The sequence below is a fragment of the Pithys albifrons genome, chromosome 1 (genome assembly GCF_047495875.1).
Source record: "Pithys albifrons albifrons isolate INPA30051 chromosome 1, PitAlb_v1, whole genome shotgun sequence".
NCBI lineage: Eukaryota > Metazoa > Chordata > Aves > Passeriformes > Thamnophilidae > Pithys > Pithys albifrons.
The window spans coordinates 123,075,270-123,096,582 of record NC_092458.1 but is presented as its reverse complement, the minus strand read 5'-3'; the positions used below and the strand labels follow the sequence as shown (position 1 = coordinate 123,096,582).

At 43.3% G+C, this 21,313-nt stretch overlaps 1 protein-coding gene across 2 annotated transcripts in view; it reads right to left on the bottom strand.

Moving 5' to 3' along the window:
• The window catches only part of DSCAM (DS cell adhesion molecule), a 465,618-nt gene that overhangs the window by 162,698 nt on the left and 281,607 nt on the right, over nt 1-21,313 (bottom strand). Inside the window, exons 6-9 of one of the 2 annotated variants that reach the window (XM_071566625.1) lie at nt 20,602-20,877; nt 17,733-18,029; nt 16,640-16,915; nt 2,385-2,663 (exon numbers count right to left, since the gene is read on the bottom strand). In XM_071566625.1, coding sequence (XP_071422726.1) covers nt 2,385-2,663; nt 16,640-16,915; nt 17,733-18,029; nt 20,602-20,877 — 1,128 coding nt within the window. Of the gene's footprint in view, nt 1-2,384; nt 2,664-16,639; nt 16,916-17,732; nt 18,030-20,601; nt 20,878-21,313 lie in introns of those variants that run through there. The other variant, XM_071566633.1, reaches the window with a different exon arrangement.

Genomic DNA, 21,313 nt, shown 5'->3' with positions numbered 1-21,313 from the left:
GTTGGATGCAGAGGAGGAGGGATCACAGTGACTCTGCTGGCTGTTTGTCTTCTGGCCTCTGTGGAATGAGACAGCTGAGGCAGTTCAGGGGGAAAGGTCAGTGTAGGATTTTGGCAGAGAATTCAGGTCAAACATAATATCACATTTTCCACTTTCCTTCTGAGTGAGAGCTGTTATCTGAGATGCCCGTGCACAACTGATTAAAACACTCCCATTTAAACTGACGGCAAGAGAGAGAAGAGAGGCTTCAAAGGAGGCTGTGCAGAGCATGAGCTGGGCAGAAAGCTAAGAAAGAGGGGAAATGAAGTAGCTTTCAAACCTCCTAAAAAGTTGGGAGGACTAGGACTCCAAAGGGTCAAAGTGGGTGAAAAGTTCCCTTCTGTCATGCCCATGGGTTTAACAGGATGCCCTTCAGGTGCACACCCCAAGAGCTCTCCTCACACCCCTCGTCAGGGGGTGTAATTAGAGCAGAAGGCACTCAAGGAGGACATGGAGGTGGAAATGGAGGTGTTGGTGTCAGGGGAGTGCGAAAGGCACCAGAAAAGGCTTCCCAAAACTCCTCCCCTGGACAAGAGGGGAAATCTAATTAGTGCCCCACAGGGCAGCAAGAGGCAGAGGAGTCCAGGGAACAAAGGTCAAGCCAGCCAGGGGCTCTCCAGGGCAGGAGTTCCCCACTGACAGCAGGAGACACAGGGAAAGTGCAGTTCAGGAAAGGCCCAGAGAAGTAGGGCAAGGCAAGGCTTGTCCCCATAAGTGGGCACAGAGCAGAAATCCCTGCGTGTGGGCTCACTTCACTCAATCCCTGAGGTCTCCAGGGTCCCAGTGCTGAAGGGGACAGACAGTGCTGGCTGAGAGCCAGTTTTCAGTGGTAGAACCAGATTCTCCCACCATCCCAGGTGTGAGGAATGTGTGTAGGAACCCACACAGAGCTGCTACAGCAATTCCTTCCCATCACTTCAAGAGCTGATACAGCTGCAAATCAGCTACAATCTCAGTTGTTATTAAATGTAGCATTTCTGAATGGGGCAGACATGGACAGTGGACTGCCTGTTGTGATGGGTCATGGTTAACTTTCCCTTCTGTAGCAGCAGAGAATGAGAGGAAAATCTCTAATTGGGTTAAATGCTAACAGAACAGGTTAGGAAAGTAATAATTAACTGGAGTTAATTAGTCCACTCAGAATTACTAAGTAAATGAGGTAAGTAATAGACATCTACACTAAATAATCTTAAACAAGATGTAAATCAGTGAAATTAAAAAAGTCATATTTATATCAAAACTAGTGGAAAAGTAATGGGCATATGTGTCACTGAGTTTGGAGAATACTAGCATAAAAAAAAGCAAACATATGCATTCTATAAATGGGAAACTAGGGATTAATCCACTAAGGATAATCTTACAACTGTGGGAATATTTGACTTAAAAGGAAGAGCTGTTCAGAAGACTTTGCTTCAAGTGAGTCTCTGAGGCGGAAAAAAACCCTGGTAAAAGTTGCAAAAAACCCTTTAAAGTTTTAAGATTTATCTTGGTAAACTCACAGAAGGGGATATAAAATGTAGTAATCTTCAGCAGGCAGAAATAACTGGTGTTACTTGTAGGATTACTCAATGTGCCCTCTTGGTGCCAAGGAGGAGATGGTGGAGAGGCAATAGTATGACAGTCTCATTTTTTTTAAAGTGAAAATTTGAAACACTTTGAAAAACTTCTAGAAAGGCAAGGAAGCAATTTGCTTTTGTTGAAGCATTTCACAGGAAGTTTGAAAATACATCACAAGGGATAATCTCCAACTTGGCTGAGGTGTGACTTGAAAGGTCTGTTACACATAAAATGTTTCCTTACTTGAACCTACAGGCACATCCATTTCAAGGCAAAATATTGCGATGCCATCATGAGCACATGACTCATGTTAATTGTTTAATTAACACTAACAAGGGAAAGAACAACCCAATAACAGGGGACAGTCTTTTCCCCATGAAGTCAACATCAATGCTTTGCTTTTTTGCTGGCATGATGTTACAGGAGAGTGACCTAAATTAAAAATTTAGGGTATAATCAGACTAAAACAATAGCAGAGAATAATTTGATGCCATTGCAAAGGTTTGACCCCATGAATGGGTTTGTGCCTCACACAATTTTCCAGGAAGTCACTCTTGCTGCTCCCCCATCCACCCTGTGCCCTCCAGGGTTTTTGATTAGTTTCAAGACTTTGAGTTACAAAAAAGAGGGAAATATGGTAATCCCTCTCATTCCGTGTGTTCTCTGCTATGAAGAGAGGGATTACCATATTTTCCTCCTTTTTGTCCTTCCCATTGAAGAAATGTTGTTATGAAATACTGATGAATTCCACCTAATTGGCGCCCTCCAGAGTAATGCCATCTCCTTACCTCTCACAATTAATTGGCTTTGGTGCTCCACAGCTGCTGCATCATTCCGGGCGATACAGGTGTAATTCCCATTGTGCATCAGCGAGAGGTTGGAGATCCTTAAGGAGCTGGTGAAGTCGATGTTGTCGATGGTGACACCAAGGCTGGCTGGGATGGGCCGGCCGTCCTTCTGCCACGTGATGGTGATGGGCAGGTCCCCAGAGACCACCACGCAGGGGATGAAGACCCTCTGCCCAATGGAGAACCGCGGGAACTCGAAAGGCTGAATGAAAGGTGGCACTGAAACAAAAACAGGAGAGAGGAGCCGTTGAAGTCAGGGGCTTGTTTCTGAAGAGAACACATTGGAGCAGATGTGCAGTGTTGGAGTGTGTTGGGAATTAAAAACTGTTGACATTTTGGTCTGTGCTTTTGCCATTGCCACCTGTGAAAAGATTTATCCTTTTCCTGCCAAGTTTCGCCCTTGAAGGCAGACTTTGCATAAACTACAGTTACTTGAGTCTTTCCTATTGGTTGGACAGCCTTGAGAGGAGAACTGATGGGGGGGGAGCAAGGAGGAAGAGAAAAGGAAAAAAGAGTGAGTGAGTGAGAGTGAGCAGCAGGGTCTGTGACCTCTTCCTGGGGGGGTGGAGGTCTCATTGCCCCGGGCAGACAGCTCCAGGAGGCTCAATGGGAAGGGTGAGAGGGCTCATGTCTTGGCATTGGTGGTTCTTTCCCCCAAAAGACAGCAGGGACACCTGCTGTCTGCCAATGCTTCGAAGATGAAGCTCCTGCCTTCGGGGGAGCGTCCTGAGTTGGTAAAACAATCTTATGTGAGTAACTCTTTGGTGACTGGGGTGCTTACACATTTGGGCTTGGTGCTTTAGTCTCCCTCCTTCTCTCTCCCTTCTCTTTGGGTTCTTGGTATTCAGTCTCTCTTGTTAATAAAGGTACTGTGTTTTCTGAACTCTCTACTGTGCTCAGCCTCATTTTTCCAGCAACTGTAGAACCCACCCAATTACATGGAGATGCACAATCTACACCTTCCACAGGCACAGGGCATTGTGTAGCTGGGAAAACCATGTCTTTTGAAAATACCTTTTCATTCCTTGACTATCCAGTGCATGAGCAGAGATGACAAGGAGGGAAAGCCCTGATTTCTAGACACACCTGACATCACTGGCAGACTCTTGCAAGAATATTGAGCACCAATGCCAGCTTGAGGCTTCCCAGGTCCTGCCTCGGCACTCCAGGAACAGCTCAGCACCTTTCAAGATCTTGTTTAGTGTTACAGAATAAATGTGAAAGAGGCTCCAGATTTGCTTCTGGAATGTGATGAAAGGCAGTGTGAGCTTCTCTAACTGTTCCTGACATTTATTTCTAAGTGTTTCAAGTCACAATTTCTTATTAAGACTGAGTAGAGTCAAGAAGAGAAAGACACATACAGTACTTGTGGGACAGCAAATTAAGTTAAAACTCATTTCTAATCAGGGAGTCAGTAAAAGTTATAAATATTCAAGCTGGTGTTTAATTCCTGATAAGGAAAAATCTGTCAAATCTTCTTTTCTTTCTTTCTTTTTTTTTTTACCTAGTATTCTGTAGCTGAAAAAAAAACCATGAAAGAAATTATCTTATTTTCTATCAAAGTGAAGAATTCTACTTATTAAAATAATTTTGTTTTTAGGTATTTTTAATAACAGCAAATGAAACAGTGGGTTAGATTAAATATATATAGAAAGAATAATGAGGGTGCCTTGCTTTCTCTGGGTTGTGGTTGGAAGGTTTACCAACAATTGAGACTCTAAAACTTACCCAGATGAAGGAATCAAAATCTTTCCCCATCTCCAGGGAGCATTCTAACAGCTAGAGCATTGATCTAAGATGGGTTTCTATCAATCACTCCTGAATGGGCTGCACAACCAACTTTGCAAGCAGTACTCAAATACTCATTTATCAAAAGAGATGGTTCCTGGGGGTGATGCCCCTTGGATACAGGAGTGCATTCTCCTGTTGCCTGAGAGATCACTTACACATAATGTGTAGTACATTTGAACATCTTTAGCAGGCAAGATGGAAGGGTACCCAGAGCAGAACATTTATAGTGATCTATATGAGAGAGCTTCAGAAGAAAATGGAGTTGGTGGCTTTATCTAATTGCATTTCTTTTGTCCTTTCTCCCTTTAAGAGATTATAAGGCTGTGTCTTCCTCAGAACTGAAGCAGGAAAGCTCCTTAAAGGGGTTGCCCACTGAATTCCCCAGTAGCAGTTTTGCTCCTGTGCCAGTGTCCTGTTTCTGGGATGCAGGAACAGATACCTGTGACCATTTCCATGTCAGCTCAGTGCATTTCCTTCAGGCTGTCCTAATTGTGGCCTTCCAGAACCTGAAGGAGCCAATAGAAAAGATGGAGAGAGACCATTTACAAAGGCCTGGAGTGACAGGACAAGGGGGAATGGCTTCAAACTGACAGAGTAAGGTCAGACTGGATATTAAGATGAAATTGTTCCTTGTGAGTGTGGGCAGGTCCTGGCACAGGCTGGGCAGAGAAGCTGTGGCTGCTCCATCCCTGGAATTGTCCAAGGTTGGGTTGGACGGGGCTTGGAGCAACCTGGGCTGGTGGAAGGTGTCCCTGCCCATGGCAGGGGTGGCACTGGATGAGCTTTAACGTCCCTTCAACCCAAACCATTCCATGATTCTATGATAACAAAACTCCCAAAGGACCAGGGTGTTGTTCCAAGACATGTTCAAATTCCTGTGCACATGCACATCATGGTGTCAGAGTTTGACAGAAATCAAATATTAACTCTCTGGTTTCCAGTTAAGCTGTGAGGCCATTTGATGAGGAGAAGTTATGACCACACAGAACTGTCACAGAGGTGACATCAGGCACAGGATAACACAGCTCATCCTTACAGGCTTTCCCTGGCTTCTTCCAGGAGTGGCTCACTGTCTGTGGCAGTAAGAAGTACCACTGCAATCAATTTTTCTGACATGCCTCAGGACTTTGCCAGTCTGCCATCTCTCACACCACTAAAACCTGTCCCGTTGCATTGTGAAAACCTGGTAGATCAGTCAGAGGGAGTAAAAGAAACTCGGTATGAATTACTGTGTTTATTTGAACTTTGAGCACTGGGGACCTGTTGTCACAAAGAGAGGCAAAATGCCTGCCTGCCTCTCCAAGCTACCTTAGCCCAGCTAAGCCATTCCCTGAGTTATCTCACATTCTTTGTACCTCAGCAGAAAAAGGCCAAATTCTCTCTGCATTTATTGACGAGCAGTTTATAATATAAATGGGAGTGAGAAATTACTTGACTGTGTCTGTCAAAAGGTTTTGACATAACCTTTCCCACTGATGAGAGCAAATATCTGCTAAATGCCAGCTCCCCCCTCGAACATTTCTGCCCAAACCCTCCTCATACTCTCAGGCATCATTACTGAAAGGTATTCTAAAATTCACATCAGGGTGGCAAATTGCATCTCTATTTTGTGCTGAGTGTGTAACAAATTTCAACCAATCTTTCGTGGACTAAATGATACCAGAAGTCAGAGAAAATGTTGCTCAAGGATTATTATGTGCATCTTCACTCTGCATCTCCCTGATGAAGAAAACAGGGAGCAGGATCATTTGGTCACACTGAATTATTTTTCAGAAAATATTGATTTGCAAGGCTGCATTTACCAACTCTAAAATTTAAGTAGCAGCCTGCAGAGCATTCCAGAAATTGCCTAAAATATTTATAGACAGCACATTTTCCCTCTACTCGGGTTTTTAGGATATAGAGGAAATCAACATATATTTCTGCTTCATAAAATATAATGTATATTCCACCTGCAGCAGCTTGCAGTCCTGACAAGGAGCTGATTTTAAAAACCAGTACTTTAACAGAACTAAGTAGTCTAGCAACAGCTTTGAAGTATTGAAGAACATTTTTCAAGTACAATATTCCCCAGTTTGGGCTGATAAAAGAAGTTTCTGGTGACCTAACATAGTAGATAAACTTTCTAGCTGCTATTTTGAAGAAGGAAATGATCAGAAAAAAAAATCACTTATTAAAAAGATATGATGAAGTTGAGCAATTAATTTTACTGAAATGATAAATTTGCCATCCATATATATATATATATATATGCAGTACAAAGTTGACATATATCCTTGACAGAAGAAAATATCAAGCTTGATTAACTAACATGTGGAGACTTTTTTTTGCAAGCTATAACTGTATCGTTGCCAAACAGCACTAAAAATATAACAGGGATGTTTAGTACTTTGAGAGATAAAATTTACAGTAGGACAGATATTTAAATGTGTTTGGAATACTTCAAGGTGTGTTTCTGTATTTTCCTGCCCTATCTGTAGCTTGAGTTTGACCATACTTCAAAGCTTGTATTTGATTTTCTGGGGAGGTGAAATGATGCTGTTTTATATTTATGTTGTTACATCTTAACTGGAGAAAGAGAGAACAGGATATGTGCCTGTGACTGTGTCAGTGGAAGGGATGTTTCTCTCTCCCTGCAGTGGGTCAGAGAGTGAAAATCTGTGCTTTGTGCAACCAAGTGCAGTGTCTTGGGAGTGCTTTATTGATGAGTGCTTGAATTAAGTGTCTGTTTAAGAAGAGGAGCATGGGCCAGCCTCATTAGTGCTAATACAGGAAGATTGAAATTATGTTTTTGTGCCCTAGCAAGGTCTCCTGCACCTCTGGGAGATTACTGCAAAGGAGGGCAGGCAGGGCTTCCACGCTGCTCTCCATTAGCAGAGGAACATCCTTCATTTCTTGCCCTCGGTTCCATGGGAGTTATGTCGGAAGGAACTGCTGAGATGATTCACTGAAACAGAGCATCCTGCAGATGGCCTGTTTCCTGCAGCAGCCTTGTGAACATGCTGGTCTCCTCCCGTGGCTCTGCACAGCAAAATGAAAGTCATCCTGTGCTTTAGCAGTATAAACACTTCCCTAATGCATTTTCTTGCAACAACACAATTCCGGGAGCTGTGTCTGCAATTTAAAATAGTTTTGGCCATGCATATTGGTGGCTGATGCTAAGTAATAACCAGCAAACTGTGCAGCCTCCTTGGGCAGCTGTGTGAGCTCAGCTTTCAGGTGCTAAGGCTTTACCCTTCCCCTTAGTCCCCACTCCCCTTTCTTGCCAAGCAACACCAGTGGCTCAGAGGCTCCCTGATGCTGCTATGGGAGTTCCTCCAAAAGAAGAGAGGATTTCCAATGTTGCATAGAAGCCAAGAGTGCTTTTATATCATGTCTCATCCATCTATAGAACTGAAAGGGGTCCTTTCAGCCCCTATTGGGAGGGGAAAAGTGCATGCCCTGATCATAGTGAAGCACCCTGCAAACCTGGGATGGTGGGGGGCTCAGTTCCCTGCCCAAGGGGATGCATCTGCTATTCATTTTTAAAAGAAAAAACCTTGGTTTGAAGGTAAGAAAGCAGCTGCAAGAGCATATTAACAAACAGTTAACCCTCATTGTTAAAGTGCTGCCTGATTATGTCTCCCTTGTAGGTTATATGTCCAGAAGTACTAAGCAGTTATTTTTACTATTCTTTTGGAGCCTAGTCCAGAGCTATTGCCCTTGTTAAGCCCCTACAGGATCTAAAATGATCTTTGTCCTCAGGTATAGCTGTGTAAAGTTAAGACTGACAAAATCAGAGCCAAAAGTTACAGATTTAGATCAGAAGGGGCTTTAATAGAATTATCTTTGTCTCTGGAAATCATTCCCTTGAGCTGTTTGCTTTCACACTGGCATCCCTTTCACCTTCACCCCAGGACTGTACACAAGCAGCTGATTTTATACCACCCTTCTGCTTCACAGGGTTGTTCCTTTGGAGGTTTTTTAGGATGATACATGTTTTGCACATTGATTTGAAACTCAGCCAGGGTACTCCAGACCTGCCAAACACACTCAGTCTTGTTTCCTATATGTCCTTACTACGTGTACTTGCACACACACTGCTAATGGCTCACACTAACATGGGGCAGGAAAGTGCTTAAAACTTTAAGAGTCGTTTCAATGAATTTATAAAAAACAATTTGAAACAAAACACACACAGAGAAAAAGAGCAAGAATTTTACTTTTTCCAAACCTTAAGTCAATAAAGCTGCACTGTAAGAGAGAGGAGGTCTGGCTATTGACAAACCCAAGCATAACATCCAATACTCCTGAACTCCTAAGCTGAGGCTCTTATTCAAGTATTAAGGCCCATTTCACATTGTTTACATAATTAAAAAATAAAGGCATCCATACAGAGACTTGTGTTTGAAAGATCCAAGACTGTGCACAAACCCAGACAGCTTTACTTTAGATTTAAGTGAAAAGTTTTGTACTTTTACGTGGTAATTCCTCAGCACGAAGACCAGGATAGCAACAAAACAACTTTAACAGATATTTTTGGGTGACCATTCCCTGCAGTGTCAGAGGTGAAGTCATTAGGAATATTAGAAGTGGATTCCTGCAAAACAAGGCAAAACTGCAGCATCCACATGACACTTGTGAGATTTTAAAGAAGGTAAGTCAGCTGTTTTAATGCAAAGCCAACCTCGAGTTGCTGTTTGTTGAACTGCAAAAAAGACTTACACAGACCTGCCAAGAAGACCAGACTGTTTTGTTCTTTTCTTGAGGCATTTCTACAGGTTAGATGCTGGATTCTCACAAAGAGACATCCCTGATGAAGTGCACATTCCCTTGAATCAGACTCTACCACTGCTGGCCCCCCATGCCCATTCTGAGAGCTGAGGGAGACTGGCAGGGCCATTTTTGCAGCGTGTTTTGCACAACTGCACATTCTTGCCCGTCCTCACCATGTGGTCCTTGCATGACTCCTGCCTGTGACAACTCTGTCACTTTGAGACATCTGAACACTTCTTCCTGAAGAAGTTGTGACAGGCTTGAAGGGATCCCAATCCATACAGCGTGGGAGAGTGAAAAGGCAGAAAGTGATGTAATGCAAGGAGTATCTGAAGGACATCAAGGCCAGAAGTTTTTTCTGACTCAATTTATTGGTGAGGTTCAGCCACCAGGACAGAGAAGATCTCAGATGTGTGCATGAAACTGAACCCACACTTGCCATACTCCATGTCATGGGCTGAAACTTGTACAGATTAACAGATTGATTGATGACAGAATGCACCATGGTCCCAAGAACCTTAATGTTTTTCCCCTTTTGTGCCTGCACATTTTTCACCATCTAAACCAGCCCTGAACAGAACTTCAATGCAAATTCACCAATAATATTTAATAGCCTAGAAAAAGCTAGATGTTTCCCAGGAAAGAGAAGGAGAATCTATTCAAATGGGAGCAGCATGAAGTTATTTACAAGTAGCCCCTATCTGGTTTGCTTGTTTTTTAAAAAGACACAAGGCTGGTACAATTCTTTGTCGTGGTTCACAACAGGTGAAGTGCTGCCACTTTGGTATAAGGCACTGAGAAGCCTTCTAGATCAGTGAGATATATAAGCTCTGCAAGATCAGAAACAGTCCTTTTGAACACCACACTTTTTATTTTAATGATGCAGTACCCTTCCCTCTCAGGGGCTTCTTTTTCAATTAATTCATGTTGGAGAAGTGTGAATAGCAGCAGGCTGTTTACTTGAGAATGTGTCCCTCGAGACTGATGACAAGAAAATCATCACTTACTACTGATGGCTTTTACTGGAGCTGGGAAAACTATTACTATAACTTGCATAATGAAAAAATGGAGATAATAACTCACTCCTGTTTTTAAAATGCTCTGAGATCTACTAAAATGCTGTAAAAGAGATGCTGCTATCATTATTTTACCATCTTTCCAACTCAAAGGGGTTTTTTTTCAATGGAAATACGAAACTCACAGATGGGGTGGGTAATAAAACCTCTTGTTTTGTTTGCCAACACTTCTTATTAAAAGACTATTTTCATCTGCTTGCAGTTTGACTTTTGTTTGGAGAACATTTTTCCAGGCCAGGTGTCTGCCTCAGGCTGAGTCACTTCAGCTGGAAAGCTTCAGCTACAACTCTTTGGCCATTTCCAAAATAAGATGTGAGAGTGGAAAAATAGAGATGCAGTATAAATAAATTCTACTATAAAAGTAAAAAAAAAAAAGATACTGTGAGAATCTGAGAAGACCCAGCAGTTAGCAGCAAGGATTTCAAGTTTGGCAGGTGATGGCAGTAGCATCAGATATTCTTGCTGTCCTTATGAAAAGTCATCACAAAAGGTGCCCAAATTTTGTTGTCTGAGTAAAACTGAGTAAACAAATGGACAAAAATCCCACAGTGATCATACCCTGACTAACAGCAAAGACCTCCCAGGGACTGAGTAGCACTGAACACATTGTGGCATTACCCTCAGTGTCTGAGCCAGTTCCAGATGTGGGGCAGGTGCAGCCTGGTGAGAAGTCAGAAGTCAGAGTAGATTTGTCTCTCTAGTGCTTGAACAGCTGCCTGTGCTGGGCCCAGGGAGCATGAAAAAGGTTGTTTGGATGCAGAGAGAAAGAAAGGAGATGTGGAGGCCAAGGAACCAGCGTGGGGAACCAGCCTGTATTCCTGGGCATGCAGGTGGCAGCAGCAAGGGGTGGAGCAGAAGCTCCAAGTGGCACACAGGGGAACAAGGGAATTCTAGAATTGCATTTGGGCCAGTGGAGGGATGTCAGAAGTTGGCACAGGGCTTGTGGTGGGATTGCAGAGGTGATAAGGGTTGGTAAAGCAGAGCTGGGAAACTGCCTGGGGATGCAAGGCTGGGGCAAGGAACAGTGGGATGAGGCACAGCAGTGATAGGGAACAGAGAGCCACATGAGGGGGCACAGGCTGAAACCCAGAGGAGATGGAGCAAGTGAAGCCTGGCAGGATCACCAAATGATTTAAGTTGGGAAAGACCTCCAAGATCATCGAGTCCAACCTTTGACCAAACACCAATTTGTCAACTAGACCAAAGCTGTAACTAGAGGCTGGAGAGAAGGTTGGGAGCTCTGAAAGTGAAAGCAAGTTTTGAGTCATGAGAAAAAGGCAATGAAAAAATGAGATGACAAAGCCATGGAGGACACATTGATTTTGGAACCCAGAGCAGAAGAGCCAGGATTTGGGCAAGGATGAGATAAAGAAAATTAAGGAGGACAGGTCATTCTGAGAATGAATGGACACAAAACATGAATCTTCTACAGGATGTTCTTCTCCTTAGGATCTCTGACTTTGGTAGCACTCTGCCAGTGGCAGATCTATATGAACCCCCCAAAACACCACGAGAGCTGGGCCAAACACAGAGTGAGAAATCAGTGCTGCTGAGAATAATTCTGTTCTTGGCAAGGACCTGTGCAGGGCTAATCTCAGTGATTACTTCTGAGGATGTCAGTAACTACTGTTTCCACTTTGAATGAAGGAGAGAAAAGTTCACTTTACAAAAAACAAGTGGAAAAGAAAATTTAACATGGGCCAAAGCAAAACATGTTGAAGAGGTATTATTATAGTTGCAAAGGCAAGTGGTTGACAGGTATAGAAGACCAGAAATTATGTATGTAAGTACAGTCATAGTCTCCCCCTGTTACTTATGCATTACAGGGTGGGCAGTTTTCATAGCTTGGTGTCAGAACTGGCCAATTCATTTGTCTAAATATAAAATAATAATGCCAAGATGGCTTGATTTCCAAAAAGCTCCGTCAGGACTCGGGCACGGATCCAACAGAGCTGTGTGTGCCAAGCAGAAACCTGCATGTTTTCCTGCCAGCTGATCCCGCTCAGCTCCCAGCAGCTTCTGGGACTACCAGCTTCCAAAGCCAGATTTGGGAACAGAGACAAGGAAAAGGCAAAGGGGAGGGGACTGACATGCCACATCTCTGTAGGACAGTTATTTGGAGGCTGCAGACCTCTGGCATGGGTGGCTATGCAGTCAAGGACACCAGTTATTCCTAAAAAGTGGGATAACTGATTTCATGGGGTGTCTAATTCATTCCTCTGATCAACAGTGCAAAGAAGTAGGGCCTAAGGTTGAGTAGCACATAAATGCCCATCTCCCAGGGTTTTGGCTTCCTGGCAGCCTGTCAGGTGGGAGCCTGCACAGCAAGGCTTTGAACCCCCCCTCAGGTTCCTTGGCAGCCAGGATTTCATTTGGAATTATGGTCAAGAAACTTTCTGTTCTTCTACCTGTGACTTGATCTCCAAAGAATGACTTCACTTTGATTCTGATGTTTGTAAACCCCCAAACACCCTACAGAATGGGCAGCCCTCTTGTATTTGATTACAGCTGATGCTGTTGCGTATCTTTATTTAAATGTTGATTTCAGCAAGTCCCCATTCAAGGCAGAACAAGGATGTTTCACGTGCTGGAGGATTTGGAAAGTGGGAAGTAAATGTGGCAGAGGACTGCCAATGAGAAAAGCCATTTGCTCACCTAATGGTGCCCTGCAGAGACAAATTCTGCATCACCTTTGCCACAGATCTCTCAGATAGAGCTAATTAAATTACTTAAATCTGTCTTTCCCAGAGGGTGGTTAAGCTGAGTGATGTGAATGCTCTGAAGAAGGAAACAGAACTCTCAGAAGAAACTTCATTTCAATGGGAGCAGAGCTTTGAACATATAAATGTGATGTAATAGCAGGTGAACTGGAAAAATTAAGCAGTAGGCTTCTGAAATCAAACATACGAAAATTTCTGGATACTTTTAGTTCAGTCTGTGCCTCAGTTGCCATTTTCTAAAGCACTGCTGATCACCCAGGTGGGTTTTAAAAATGAACATGTTGTTTCTGAAACATTCTGATACCACAGAGGTTCTATAAGCTCAAGAGGAAATTAATGATTATGTCCTCAGAACTGAACATGGAGGGAATAAAATACTAAATAACAGCTCATTAAGTCTCATCTATTCTGAATCACCCTTCAAGTGGATGGTTTGAGGTCACCCAGCAAGCTTGTAGCAGAACTGAGAGCAAACCAAAGGACTTGGGGTGTTGAAGGTGGGCAATAATTCTCCATCTGTTTCTCTGGAGAAGAAGTAAGTGCACTGATGGTAGGAGAGTCTGAACCATAAATAAGGATATTGGAACACTGACATTAACTCCCTGACAATGTCATAGTTCAGAGTACTTTTAACCATCAATATGCAAGCTAGACCATATGTGGTATTCTCAGTATCAAATATAAGTGCCTGAAACTCATCACATTAACATTGGAGTCTATAAAATGAAAAGACAACACACACATTAATAATATTTTAAAGCAACAGGCTACTCTTGACTTCCCCCTAATATGTTAGATAAAATCACTAAGTAGCTATGGAAAACAACACATAACCATCTAAGAATCCACTGTGGCAATACTGCCCTCCAGATACAAGAGAGGAACCTTGAGAACTGTTCAGGTCTAACATATAAAGCTCACCTCTAACTTTTTAGGCTTAGCATATGAGGTCAGGTTATTAAACTTTTGTTTTCAAATAACAGTGTCTTGTCAAGGCCAGGGCAAGATGGAGTAGGGAGGGCACTTGGCAGCCAAATTTGGCCACTCCAATAGATTTGAGCCACAGTGACATGCTTGCTTTGCATGCGCTCTGGACCAGTGACAGGACCTGAGGGAATGGCCTGAAGTTGTGTCAGGGGAGGTTTAGGTTAGATATTAGAAAGAGGTTCTTCCCCCAGAGGGTGGTGGGCACTGAACAGGCTCCCCAGGGCAGTAGGCACAGCCCCAAGGCTGCCAGAGCTCAGGGAGCATTTGGATGATGCTTTCAGGGACGTGATGTGACTCTTGGGATGGTCCTGTGCAGGGCCAGGAGTTGGACTCAATGGCCCATGTGGATGCCTTCTAACTTGACATATTCTGTGATCCTGTGTTGCAATTTGGGCTGCTCTAAGGCACCTGCCTTATGGAGCACCTGAGAGATGAGCCATCACACCTCTGTTATGAAGACAGGCTGAGAGAACTGGGGTTGTTCAGCATGGAAAAGAGAAGGCTCTGAGGAGACCTTATAGCAGCCTTTAAGTACATAAAAGGGGCTACAAGAAGGTGAAGACTTTTCATAAGGGCATGGAGTGATAGTCTATAACTACCTGGAGGGAAGTTCTAGCCAAGTGGGGATTGGTCTCTTCTCCCAGGCACTCAGCAATAGGACAAGGGGGCACGATGGGCTCAAGCTCTGCCAGGGGAAATTGAAGTTGGAGAGCAGAAAACAATTCTTTGCAGAGAGAGTGCTCAGGCATTGGAATGGGCTGCCCAGAGAGGGGGTGGATTCCCCATCCCTGGAGGTTTTTAAACTGAGATTGGAGTGGCACTGAGTGCCATGATCTGGTAAAGGACCAAGAGTTGGACTTGATGATCTCAGAGGTCTTTTCCAATGCAGTTGATTCTATGATTCTATTCTATGACAGGACAATGGGAATGGATTTAACTGCAGGAGGGCAGGGTTACATTGGATATTAGGAAGAAATTCTTTACTGTGAGGGTGGTGGGGCCCTGGCAAAAGGTTGCCCAGAAATGCTGTGATTGCCCCATCCCTGGACGTGTTCCAAGACCAGGCTGGATGGGGCTCTGAACAACCTGATCTAGAGAAAGATGTCACTGCCCATGGTGGGGATTTGGAACAAGATAATTTTTAAGGTCCCTTCCAACCCAACCCATTCCAGCAGCAGTTCAGTCCTCTGCAGCTCAGCCCTCTGTCAGCCTTTAAATGTGCCACAAGTTTATGAAAGTTATTCAGAGCATATTCGTTCACTGTTTGAGATTTCTGATCAGCCAATGGCACTGAATAACCAAAACTAGACTAGAACACCTCCAAGGAAATCAAATCATTGACAAAAGCAACAGTTCAATCAAAACTGAGAGGGCTGGAAATCTGCTTTCTGGGGGAGGAATTGTCAAGTTTGAAATTGTAACCTAATGGAAGATAAAACAGTATTGTACCTGAGGTACCAGCCAGCGTTCTCAGTGACTGGTATTGTTTTTGATCTAAATGCCTGAGCTGTAAGGATGCACTGCTGGATTTGTTTTGTCTGGCTACATTCATTTTGACAGTCATTTGAAGAATGGTATCATTTAAGAGGCAGCATTCCCCACCAGATTTACCACAGTGGCCTGTTAGTGCAGCAGCAACACAGTTACTGATTTGTCATTCAGTTCCTAAACTGTATCAACAAATGTGTGAGATTATTGTGATGTCAAGCAAGGTCCAACATGCATGAAAAGAGAAGGCCTTTTATGCCACTGCATGTGACCAGTGCCCCAGGTGGTCTCAGGTGTGTGAGATGTCATGCCTTTCAGAGTCCAAATTGCTCATGGCTTAAAGCTAATCCCCTAAACCTCTTGAAATAATTAGCAATTACCTCACTCCAGACTGATATCAAAGGGCAAAACTACCAGAGCAGAAAGGAGTTAAAAGATCAGATATCTATAAAAAAGTCATTTTACTTTACTGTATCTTAGCCGAGAATGGATACAGGAATCAACCTTCCTTACTTCCTCCCCCCAGGGAAAAAAAAAAGAAAAAAAGTCCAGGAAAAGTTTCAAAGAGCTCCAGGAACAGTGAAATCATACCTCAATTCTTCCTACAAGTTCACATGAATTGCCCTATTTAGTGGCCCCATTGCACAAAACTAGTGCTATTGCAATCAGGTTTTCTGTCTTTTGTATCCGTATGAATAGGTCTGAACATTGCCAATATCAGAATAGTCAGGACACAATGCTAAAATTTTCTATTCTTCATCTATTGCTGAAGCCTTTCAGGGCCATCTGAACATCCTTGTTTTGGACCATTTGAATAGACTTTTAGCATCCTATTAGAATTTCAAGTCACATTTATTTACAGTGTTACGTTTCTAAGCGTGAAGAGCACTCAGATAATCACTTAATAAGAGGAAGGCAAGGTTAATGCTTTTAGTTCCTGTCTCTGCTTATTGGCAAAAAAACAGACATGAAAATTGTCATCTCATTTTTTAAGAGCTGGAAAGTGACTGGCTGATAAAGATTTGAACTTTGTTATCCCACAGAGAAAACAGTCACCAGTGAAATGTAAGGCACAAACCATTAATCTCCTGACTTAATTGTTGCAGGCAAAAATGCTCATGGACGAGTTGCCACTGCAAGGCTCCCACTTAGAGGGCTCCCCACTTTGCCAGTTGAATGAAGGAGGGTAAAAGTCAAGAAAGAACAAGACACAGCAACTGTTTAGCATCTGTGTCATCGTTAAAAATAAGCACAAATCTGGATTAACCTTCTTAAGTGCTCATTATCTGCCTGCCACGACAACCCCGTGTGTACCACTCTGCCTCTCCATAAACTCCACAGCAATTAGCCTGGCCCTGGTTTTCCCAGGTAGCCTCACCTTTCACGGTCACATGCACGCTCTGGCTGGTGGACAGCTGGGGCTGGACGAGGACGTTGCACGTGTATTCCCCCTCGTCCACCTCCTTCTGCACATCCGAAAGCTTCAGCGTCCCGTTGTTCTCAAACGCCACCTGGCGATGGTTGAATGGGAGCAGGTTGGAGTTCTTGTACCACTTGATGGAGTAATAGGGGTAGCCGATGACCCTGCAGTGGATGTAGGTGTCCCTCCCGGCTATGGCCGTGATGTTCTTCATGGGCCGGATGCTGGCTGGCCCTGGAAAGGGAAAAAGAAACTCTTGGAAACAATTTAAAGGCACATCTGCTCGAGGAAAGGTGTGTGTTAATTTTTCTGGGGGTACAAATTTTGAGGCCATTTAGGGATGTGGCTCATATGACGCTTCTTAACATTTGACAGTTCATCCTTCCAAGAGCTACTTAAGCAGTTTCCCTAATCTTTATATGCTCTAGTTTTTCCTCACCCTGCAGCATCCATACTAATTATGTGGGGGGATATGTTTGCTCTACCCAGCCTGATAAAATCTTTGCTGATAAAATTAAAGGGCTGACTGTGATTTAATTAATGGGAAATAGTAACACTGATACAAAGGTAGAATCCTGTTACACACGAGAACAGTGACCAAGACAGCTTTTTATTTTTTATGTGTATAAAGTATAATACCATGAGGATGGGTATTTGTGCCATGTAGAACCAGAAATTCAAGCTAAAGTTCTGCATACATGAATAATTATAATGAATGCTGGACAAGTGAAGGAGGAAAGAAAAGTAAAATACCCCATGCACAGCAGGACTAAAGTAAAGAAACTGTGAGTTAATAGAGATGATTATAGGAAAAACAGACTGTAGAACACAAGCCAAAGGGTTCTTCTAGTATTTAACCATACCATACCCTTTCTAGATGGGGTTGGAGAGACAGGAAGGGAAAACAGAGTGGGGAAGAAGAAAAGGAGAGGGAAAACAGTAAGTTGGTTTTGGCATTCCAAGACTCATTTCATCACATGCAACAATCTTCTTCTCCACTACAATGACTTATGTGTGTTGTTTTTTTTTGAGGAGCTGATTTGACAAGCACCTCTTACGTTTATTCGAGCCTGGTACGGGACGACTCCAGCAGAGTTGTTGGCAGTACAGCGATAAACGCCCCCATCTCGGACCTGAGTGTTGGAGATGTTCAGGTAACTGACCACGTTGCCCTCAGAGGTGATAATCTGGCTGATCCGGTGGCTGCCGTCCTTCACAATGGGATCTTCATCCAAAGTCCAGGTGATGGTGGGCAGGGGAGTCCCCTTCACGTTGCACATGAGGGACACTGGCTCTCCTGGACTCACCACTTTCTCACTGAAGGCAGAGATGATTTTGGGAGTTCCATCTGCCGAGGGAAAGAAAAGCAGGAAAATGGTGCTTATGTGGTTCCCTCTATCCTGAACCCTAACACATGAGCCGAGGTCTCTTTTAGAAGTGATGCAAACAACTGCATTCCAGGATGTAACTCTAATTATTGAGAGAGGGAAACAAATTTTGGTAGTAGAACGCTTAAATCACCCTTTGCTTATGGCAGGCTTCTTTTTCATCTCTTGAGAAACCTGGTACTGACTGCTGTAGGAAAAAACACTTGAATAGATGGATCAGGCATCTGCACAGCTATTGGACCTTCTGGGCCCCTGCAGAAAACTTTTAAAGCCATGTGTGATTCATCACAAAAGACATACAGGAAAACCTCAATACACTTGGGGGTTTTCTTCTCCTGGAAAATTGCAGCTTCTTGGAAAGCTATGGATGAATCCTATTGCCAAGAGCCAGGCATAACTTGCATAGGCTAATTCCACACAGCTATGCCAATGCAGTTTAGTCCTGACCCACAACACCCACTTTAGGAAAGTGTTAAATTAAGCTTTTCTGAACACAGATTGCTGGTAACAGCAGTAATGCCAATTTCTTTCTGTGGTCATTTTATGCTACAGATAAGTATTTCCCTCGATGAGATCAGTCAAATGCTTTCTCTTGTGAACAATCTCCCCATTTACTCAGCCTCTATCAGGCAAGTGAATAAAGGAAATGGATGGACACAAACTTTGTAAGCAGGGAGCAGGATTAAATACCCACCTCTCCAGAGGGTTCAGTGGGGGAGCATTTGGCAGTGCTGACATCACATTATTAGGAAGTTCTAAGGTCTTTCAATGCATGCTTGTTTTCCTTTGAAAATATTCCTTGCAAAGCTGTATGTAGAAGGAATTTCAGTGTAGTTGGGAGCAGTAAGAATAGAAGGAGCAGTCTAGTCTGAAGTTTGGTTTTAAAGAGCCAAGTGACAAACAAGCTAACTACTTTGGTTCCTACAACATTACAGAGGATGCCAGGACAGGACTGAAAGGTCTCATGTCCTGTGTGATGCCCTATTTGTTTGTCTCTTCATGTACAGTCTGCTATTACTCACAAATTTAGGAGGATTGAACCATAACAACTCCCCTGGAAATCACAATTCCTCCATTGCAATTTCAGTGCTCCATCACACAGGAAACTGAGGGAACTGGCATGATGTGTGTAACTCCCCAAAAAACAGAATTAAAAACAGGGCTGCAAGATTTCCTTCTTTTCCATATGGTAAAAAACATAAACACAGCACTCTCAGAATGTGGAAAGGCCTCAGCATCCATGGAAGAGCATTTGATTTTATTTGATTGCATAATTTTTTTCCTCTGCACCCCTCTCTAATTTCTGTCCAACTGATTGTGTGACAGAGGTCTTATTTATTTATTTATTTATTTTCACCTCTAACTCTCTTCCTCTCCTTTGCTGTGTATTAGATACTGTCACCCCTCAGAAAACAGAACAACAGCAACAAAAAAGAAAGCTTTTTATCCTGAGAGAAAGCTGACACAGGACCAATAAATCTGTGAGTGTGTACACTATGTCCCTCTGCCATGCCTCCTCCTCTTTTTTTCCCCCCTTTTTTTAATTCAAGTGACAGGCTTTTTTTGAGATGAAAGCAGACATTATTTTCCCAGTGAGACCCAAGTGTCTTTGAAATCTTTCCTGCTGTTGCTCTCTGATAACCTGCACTCTCTCGACACTATGATAGATTATCAATATGCTCTTTAGGCTTTCTTAGTCACGGGAGATGGTTGCCGAGGTAACTCGGTCCAGGCAGGTAATCTCTTCTTTTCCTATAAAGACTCTAAAAATAGTGTCCATGGCATACCTGCACTACAGCCTCATTAGTGAGCAGCATTTGTACAAATTGATGACTTTCCTCACTTGATTATCATGTAGAATGTTGTGTCAGTTATTTAAGATGATCTCCGAGCCCTCCTCCAATATGGCCAAACAGGAAAGCTTTGCTCAGGAGAGGTCTGGATTTGAACAGAGAACTGCTTGGGAAGGTATAAGGGTAGGTTTATGGTGAGGAGATCTGGGCTTATTTCACTTAGGAAGACTTTCCTGCCTGGAAAAGGCATCTTTTCCAGAGACAGTTTTAGATGTTTTCTCCTCCTGCATTCCAGAGAAACTCTCCCTGGTATGAGGAAAAGATAAGTCCTTGCAGACATCTTTGAAGGCCCCCCCCAGAGGGGATGGCTGGAGGTGATAAAAGCCCTGAGAAGAACAGGGAGTTTGTCTTTCCCCAGCCCCGGTGTTTACAATGCTGTTAAGGTTAATGTTCTTCAAGACTTCCAAGACTTTGGAAATAAATTTTCCTACAATCCTCCCACTGCCTGGATTTTGGAGGTACCTGTGCATTATCTTTCCTCACAGAAGGATTTTTGTATTGAAATCAACTTTTCTATTTCACTAATTCTTTGCTCAGAGTGGGGCACAATAAGCCCCACTGACAGTTCGTGAGTGCCCTCTTATTTTAAGGTCCACTCTCTTCACTTTACAATGACAGCACCAAAGACAACTTATACATCCCCATGGCTACCAGGCTGGCTGAACAGGTGGAGACTGACCTTCCAGAACCACCTGAACATAGTCTTGGGCAGACATCTTGTCCTTGCGCACGAAGCACTGATAAGCTCCCCCGTCGCTCTTGGCCATGCCGTCCATGATGAGGTTCTCCCGGTTGACGCCGGTGATCCGCACGTTGTTCCCAGGGTTGATGATCTCACCGTTGCGGTACCAGGACAGCTCCTGGTCCTCCGTTCCCGTCACGCTGCAGGACAAGGACACTTGGCTGCCAACGCTGCTTTTGACTTTCCGAGGGCTGATGGTGGCTTTTAGTGGTTCTGGAGAATTAAGTTGAAATAAGAGAGAGGGAAATAGAACTTATTAAGGATCAATGTGCATTTTTGTGCAAGTAACAAATTAACTCTTAGTTAATTTGAATAGTTAAGGTGAACAATAAAAATCACAGCCATACCCTTAAAAAACCCTCAAACCAAACCAAACAAACAATAAATGACTGTGTTTACTCTAAGAAGCATTCAGCCACCAACTTCCATGACAAAAAAATAGATCTATAGGGATAACCTCTTCAACACAAGTTATAATCCCATGCCCAAATTAACAGTAGATCTATACAGAACACTCTTGGTGCTGAGGGCCTAGACAGGCACTACACATGTTTTGGGAGGGTAGGACATTACTTCTCATGAGTTCAGTGTGGACATTTGAACTGATGCATTAAGTGCATTCCTGAAGCTCATCTTGTGGTTTAGTTTC